At 45.8% G+C, this 6819-nt stretch overlaps 1 protein-coding gene across 1 annotated transcript in view; it reads right to left on the minus strand.

Moving 5' to 3' along the window:
• Positions 1–1451: 1451 nt before the first annotated feature.
• RAB44 (RAB44, member RAS oncogene family) overlaps positions 1452–6819 on the minus strand; it is a 10960-nt gene continuing 5592 nt past the window's right edge. The window contains exons 11-16 of the mRNA XM_027697767.1: positions 5873–6463; positions 5105–5186; positions 4669–4783; positions 3755–3856; positions 2850–2926; positions 1452–2394 (exon numbers count right to left, since the gene is read on the minus strand). Coding sequence (XP_027553568.1) covers positions 2307–2394; positions 2850–2926; positions 3755–3856; positions 4669–4783; positions 5105–5186; positions 5873–6463 — 1055 coding nt within the window. The 3' untranslated portion in view covers positions 1452–2306. The remainder of the gene's footprint in view (positions 2395–2849; positions 2927–3754; positions 3857–4668; positions 4784–5104; positions 5187–5872; positions 6464–6819) is intronic.

Below are 6819 nucleotides of genomic sequence, written 5' to 3' on the forward strand. Positions count from 1 at the left end.
TGATTCCAGAGTGGGAATGTTTGCTGGGATCGTGAATTATTAAAGATAAAAGATGCTTTCAAGTGCAACGCGCTGCCCATGTTTTCCAACGTGATTTATTTGCCTTCCTGGTACTTCTCCCAGCTTGGCAATGAAAAATTCATTTCCAAGTTTCGTGGGGAGGTTTGGAGTAACTCGTGCTTTGGGCACAAACTCCAGCCTTTTTCTTCTAGAGGTGATTTCCAGTGGAACAAGACAGACTTTTCTTTCTGCCTGCTGTTCTGGGAAGCCTTTTATTTTTCAGCTCCCACTTTGGGCCCTGTTGGTGGTCCTTCCCTGCAGCAGCAGTGTTGCATTTGGGAGGAATGGCTGCAACTGCTGCCATCTAATGGGAGATTTCAGCCTCCACACATAATTAAAAGAAATTAAAAAAAATACATAAAAAATAAATAAAATAAAAAAATTAAATAAAACAAAATAAAACCTTTTCCTGCCCAATCCTGCTGCCACTCAATGAACCAGCATCTTCCACACTTAATCCCATTTAGGCAAAGGGAAAAGCTGATCTGATGGGTGGCTGGGTGGCTTTGCACAGGGAAGTGTTGCAGACCCAGTAAAAAGAACCTTTTTGGGTTGATCCATCATTTCAGCTTCCCTTGTTGTGGATCAAACTTTACAGATCTTGTTATGATGCATCTCTTATCATGGGTCAAACTTGCAAAGTACTCTTGGATTTATATTATTTTAAGATAAAAGCAGAAATAGTGAAGATGAGCCTAAACAAAAACAAGAAGCCATTCCAGGTATCCCAAATACCAAACCCAGGCACAGCTCTGAGCTGAGCCACATAAACCCTTCCCAAGGAGATGCTCCAGCAGTAAAAATGTCTTATAAAGAAACATGGTAAAGAGGGATAGACATGGAATGGGAGCATAAATATACTGCATCAAGAAAAGAAAGCATTTAAATGATAGGGCCAAGGGAAGATGAGTTGGGACAGGCTTGGGGAAGACACGCAGGGGATGGAGAATTTAGAGTACAGAGGGCTGGGGGGATAAACTGGGGTGTGCAGGGGAGATAAATTGGGGTGTGCAGGGGAGATAACCCATCCTGAAAGACTCAGAAATTCCTGTGTCGCTGCAAAGTTATACCTGGCTGGTGAGGCTGAGATATATAAAACATATATAATTATATATAAAAATATATAGTGTTACTAGAAACCCAACTCTTGTTGTCACTTTATTTTTCTAAAGCAGAAACTGGCTACTATTATGCTTTGCCATTATATTCATATAAATAACAAAAAGCAAATCCGATTAGGCAGAATTATTTCCCCCAAACCTGCATATAAACAGAGTCTTTAAATACTCCTGTTGAACTGCTGGGAATTTACACAGAATTGATAAAAAGACTAAAATATAGCACTGGTGTTCTTATTTATTTAGTCTGTATGTGGGGTTTTTTTTCCCTGCAAAAAATACAGTTGTATCAAGCTGTAAAAAGAAAACAAAAGAAAACAACCCTTGAAATTGTGACATGTGCTTATTTAGACTTTCCAAGCTGGATTTAAAACCAATAAAGAGCTGGCTCCGTTGCAGAAGGACAGGATGCAGCAGCTCCCTCTTCCCTGCCCAGCCTGGGATTTGCTACAATAGTCCAAAAATCTGCTCTGGGGGCAACACGATGAAAAAAGCTCTCACAAGCATTTATCTTTTTGTTGGCCTGGACGTGCTCTTGGGGCTTTTGAACTTATTTTGAGCAAAATATTCAGTAGATTTCTGTCAAGACCCATCACTGCTCACTGGCAGGATGAACCAGGAGAGGGAAAAATTAGCTTTAGCTTGCCTAATTGGAGAGATTTAAGTGCAGTTAAAATAAATTGAATATCCCATTGTTCCAGGTAAATCCAATCCAATTGCAAAGCCAGAAAAAGTCCCCACTGCCCAGAACACCAACAGCCTTAAACCCCCTTTTTTTATATACTTGGGTGACTCCAGGTATTCATTTTTTCTGTCTCAAGGCTTGGTTTTGCTCCCTGCTGCTTCCAGTGTCATTCCAGCATCTCAGATCCAGCCAGGTTCCTTTTCTACCCCTTTCCTTGTTTTTTTATCTCCAAAAGAAAGTCATAAAGTTTCCCAACAAGCGTTTTGGAGGGCTGGTGTGCCCTGGGGCATGGCAGGAGCTCCTCCACAGTGCCTTTTGCTCTCAGCATCCAAGGAATATCAGGCAAGAAAAACACACAGGGAGTGGAGAAGGTGTCCAAGGGCTATTTTTATGCTTTTCTGGCTGTCCCTGCAGTTTCAAATCACAGTGGGGGGGTCTGTCCATCACCAGCAGCAGTTCTTTTTCTTCTGGGGTGCCTTTGGTACCTCTTCTGCCTTTTTTTTTAATTCATCTTCACGAACTTTGAGCAACCTGGGAGAAAAGGAAGCAAATTAGGTGGGTATTTTCCCTATATTTCATATTGCTGTGCTCTTTCTCTTGACAAGCCTTGGAAAAGGAGGCTCAGCAAGGCTGAAAGGAGTCAGGAGCCTTCCTGCTCTGCGTGATCTGAGAACTGTGGACTCTGCTAAAAACACCAACCTAAACCAAATCACAGACAGGATTTGTTTCAGTCAACCCAGGGGGAAATCAGCAGCATCCCAAAGAGGGTTTTATTAATCTCTTTGCAATTCTGAGTGTTCAGGAGACAACTTACAGCACTTCTCTGGCTCACCCCAGCCATGCACGTGCTGCCCTGAGTTTTCCCTGATGTTTGGACACATGGAGTCTCTGGTGGCAGTGACACACCAGCATTTGGAGTTAGAAAAGCAGGGAGGGAGCCCATTAAACAGAGGAGAGCTGGCAGAACCCAAGCACATTCCCCTCACCTGGTGAAGCTGACCATGGACTCCAAGACGTTGTGGCCCGAGGCAGCGCTGCACTCGTAGAACATGAGCTGATGCTCCTGGAAGACACAGATGCCAAAGAGAAATGTAATATTCTTGTCCTGGAATAGCTTAATATGGGAATAAACAGCCATAGGACAGTCACTGTCAAGGGGAAACAGGAAGGAATCAAGGAAACAAATAACTCAATAACTTATTTACTGGAACGTGAGGGTGAAATCCAGTTTTTCTGGTCGCTGTGACTCCAACTTTTAATACCAAGGAAAAGGCTGAGACTGCAAGGCAGTATGACATGTGATATCCTTTGGTTAGCAGAGACATAATTATATGTTACCAGCTCATTTGTGCCTGACAGTGACCAATTTGGGAAAATAAGCATCTATTCCCTTGCCCTGCTGTCTCCTTTGTAAAACCATTCGATGGATACTGGCCCAACTCCCATAAACTTTAAAATTAACACAGTAAAGATGATATTCTTCTCATTCTTCTCGCCTAATTTTTATTCACCATCTATATTTGTAGAGATTAATTGCACTTTAAGTATTTCAGTACCTTTAAAGCAGGATAGGGCTTGGTGGGTTTATTGTTTTTATGGTGCTGAGAAGATATGTGACACTTCACAGCAAAGATAAGCAGAGCTGAAGATGTTTTAATTCACAGATCCAGTCCTATAAACTGATTTAGGGGGGTGGTGCTGAGCTGAAGCTAAAACAGCAAAGGGAAAGCAAGGGAGGGAAGGGCGAGAGATGGGCCCAGAGAGCACTTTGCCAACCACTGGTGCATGAGGGGTAAATTAGGGGATTCCACCTTTCTCCAGGTCCTCAGGCTGGTGGAATCCATCCATAGCTGTCCCTGCCAAGCTTGGGTGGACACACTTCACCACCTACCTTGGCCAGGCATTCCCCCTCCTTCACAGGGACCCGTCTCTCAGCAGCACAGTCGGTTTTGTTCCCAAGAAGCAGAACAGCAACTCCATCCTCTGCTGCTTCCTGAGGAATCAAAGAGGGGAGAATCAGGAGAGCATCTGAATCTCCCTTGAATCCCAGCTGGCCACACTGTCTACACAATTCTTGGAACACCATGAAAGGATGCCCATGGATTTGGGCTGATAACAAAACCGTAAATTCTTAAACAAGTTTAACAGTATTTAAGAAATTATTTTTTCCCCTTAAATCATCTGTCCTGGTCTACTAACAGGGCATGAAATGAATTTACTTTGTGTTCAGCTTCAGGAACCCTCCTGAAGGTGTTCTGGCTGGGATTTACATGCACCAAGCAAGGCAACATCCTATTTTGTTCCATAGATCTTAAACAGTGGCTTTGTACTCAAATGGAAATCTCTGACGAGAAGTTTTTAGTAAGAGATGAGTCACCTCCCCTTTTCCAGGACTCGACGTGGACAATTTTTGATTTAAAAGCATTATCAAAATCAGCTTCAACATTTTCCATTCCTCTAAAATCAGCTTCAACATTTTCCATTCCTCTGCACTGGTTTTTAATTTTTCAAGAGTTGCTCATTATCCTAACAGTGCTATCAACAAATTCCCAAATCTTTGTTCACGAAGCCTAGCCATGATATCAACAAATTACCCCAGGAAACACTGGAAAAATATGAAAATTGTCTGTATTTGATTTAAACCCTCCAAGAAAAATTATTTTATAACCAAAGCCAATCAGAGTCCCCCTGTCAAAGCGCTTGGCCACCCCTAGAATTCCATCCTTAACCAGTGGCAGAGGTCAGGTGGGGAAATGCTGGTTTCAGTGTCACCACCAGCTCCAAGAACTCTTGGACTTCACCCACCTGGATGCAGCTGAGCCAGTACCTCACGTCGGAGAAGGAGTATTGGGATGTGATGTCGTACATGAGCACGACCCCGTCCGCCTTCCGGAAGAACTGCTTGGTCATGCTGTGGTACCTGTGTGCATTTCAAAGGGTCACTGGCACAGCTTAAGGAGGTTTTGCCTCAGAGTGACATGAAATCCTAGAGGGAAAACTGGAATGTCTACAAAAAAAGGCCACCCCCAGATTTGGCTCTTGTCCTGATGGCAGAGGCCAGCCCGAGTGCCAGTTTTATCTTAATTACTTCCTTTATTATGCTTTATCAGATCACAAACTGTACAGAGTCCCTCCTTAACCCCTCCTTTGCTTAGCAAAGCCAAGAATAGTCATTTCCACCAAACCACCAGGAGAAAGAAAGCCACAGGTTATGTCCTTCAGCAACAGCACAGCACCTCACCTCTCCTGACCAGCTGAGTCCCACAGGCGGAGGGCAAAGCGCTTGTTGTCCACAACGAGGTTTTTGATCCGATAATCCAGGCCTAGAAGACACAAAAGGGGATATCTGGATGCTGTAGCATTCCTCCCTGTGACAGAGGATGGAGGGAGAAGGAACATGGTGCAGGGTGGACTGAGGCTGCAGCTCCAGGGGTTGGTTTAAGAGAAGTGTATTGTATTGTTATACCCTTGTATTCAAGAGAAAAATATATAAGAATGCAAATATAAAGAGCTTAGCCAAACCACAAAAGATAGACACAATATTTGCCTTTATATATTTTAAAAGCTATGTGTTAAATAGGGTTATTTTTGCACTTAAATGGTACAAAATGATTGAAAAATTACAGTGCTCATGGCTTAATGTATGTTTACTTTCAAATTGAGACTAATATATCCCTGGAAAGAGATCTGCAAATATCGTCACTAAATGCTATTCACCACTCTCTTCATTTTAGAATATGGACTCTGGGAGAAGTGGGGTGAAGAGAAGAGAATAGATCTGAAAGGCAGAGGGGGAAGCATGAGAGCCACTGGTATTGGTGCCTTGCTCACGAGCATCCGGGCGTGGGAAGTTGGTGGTTCTGGTTGGTCCCTGGGGATGGGTTGTACCACACGCTTGGTATGAGCTGTACCAGGCATGTAAAGATCACCAGCAGCTTGTGGGGTGGGGGAAAGGGAGTTGCAGTGGTGATCCAAGAGAGTGCTTGGAGAAGAGCTGGAGGAGACCTACCCACTGTGGCGGTGAGGTTGGGGTTGAAGCTGTCGGCGTGTAACCGGTACAGGAACGATGTTTTACCCACGTGGGAGTCCCCGACAAACAGCACGTTGTAGAGGTGGTCTGGGCCCAGGGGGGCTTTAGGACAAGCCTCTGGGGCAGCTCCTGCTCCCTCTGCAGTCACAGCCTCTGGCTCTCCTGGGCTGGGCTCGCCTTCCTGGCTCATCTTCTGACCAAACTCTTGCAGCTTCTCTCGTTGACCAACTCTGAGATCTTCGCCCTGCTCTCCCAAGAGCTGCCTTTGAGGCTGCACATGGATGTTGGCTGAATCCCCCAGGGAGCTGTCTGCGAGGACCATCCCCAACTGATCATTCCCAGCATCCTCCTGCGGTTGGACCCTCAGGTGAAGGGTTGACACTGGTGGCACCTCTTGCTTTGGAGGCTCAGCAGGTCCAGCAGCCCCCTGCTCTGGTTCCACCACACACGGTGTCTTCCCCTCCGGCTGCTGGGCAGGAGCGGGAATCCTCACCTGGTGTCCCTGTGCTGAGACCTGCTCCTGGAGCTCGCTTTGGGCTGCCTGTCCTGAAGCACAAAGCCGCCACACATCTGGAATGAGAACATCCTCCTGCATCATTGTTTCCAGCCCTACTGTGACAGTTTGTGACGGCACCTCGGGGACCAGGGAGGCCGGTGCAGACAGACCGTCATTGTGGCCCTGACTTCGTCCTACACCCTGGGATTCGACTACACTCCTCACCCCTGCCTCCAGCCTCTCTCCCTGCACCACTTCCAGACCTTGAGCTCCATCCAGAGGCTTCCCCTCTGCAGCAGCCCCCTCTCCCTGTGGTAATTCCAGTGCCTGGGTATCCCCCAGGATCTGCCCATCAGGACCAGTGGGTGCTCCCAGCTTTGCTTCCAGACCAAGACCCTCTGCAGCAGTGACAGGCTCAGGATACAAATCA

The sequence above is a fragment of the Neopelma chrysocephalum genome, unplaced genomic scaffold (assembly GCF_003984885.1).
Source record: "Neopelma chrysocephalum unplaced genomic scaffold, ASM398488v2 Primary Assembly neopelma1_122, whole genome shotgun sequence".
In the NCBI taxonomy this organism is placed as follows: Eukaryota; Metazoa; Chordata; class Aves; order Passeriformes; family Pipridae; genus Neopelma; species Neopelma chrysocephalum.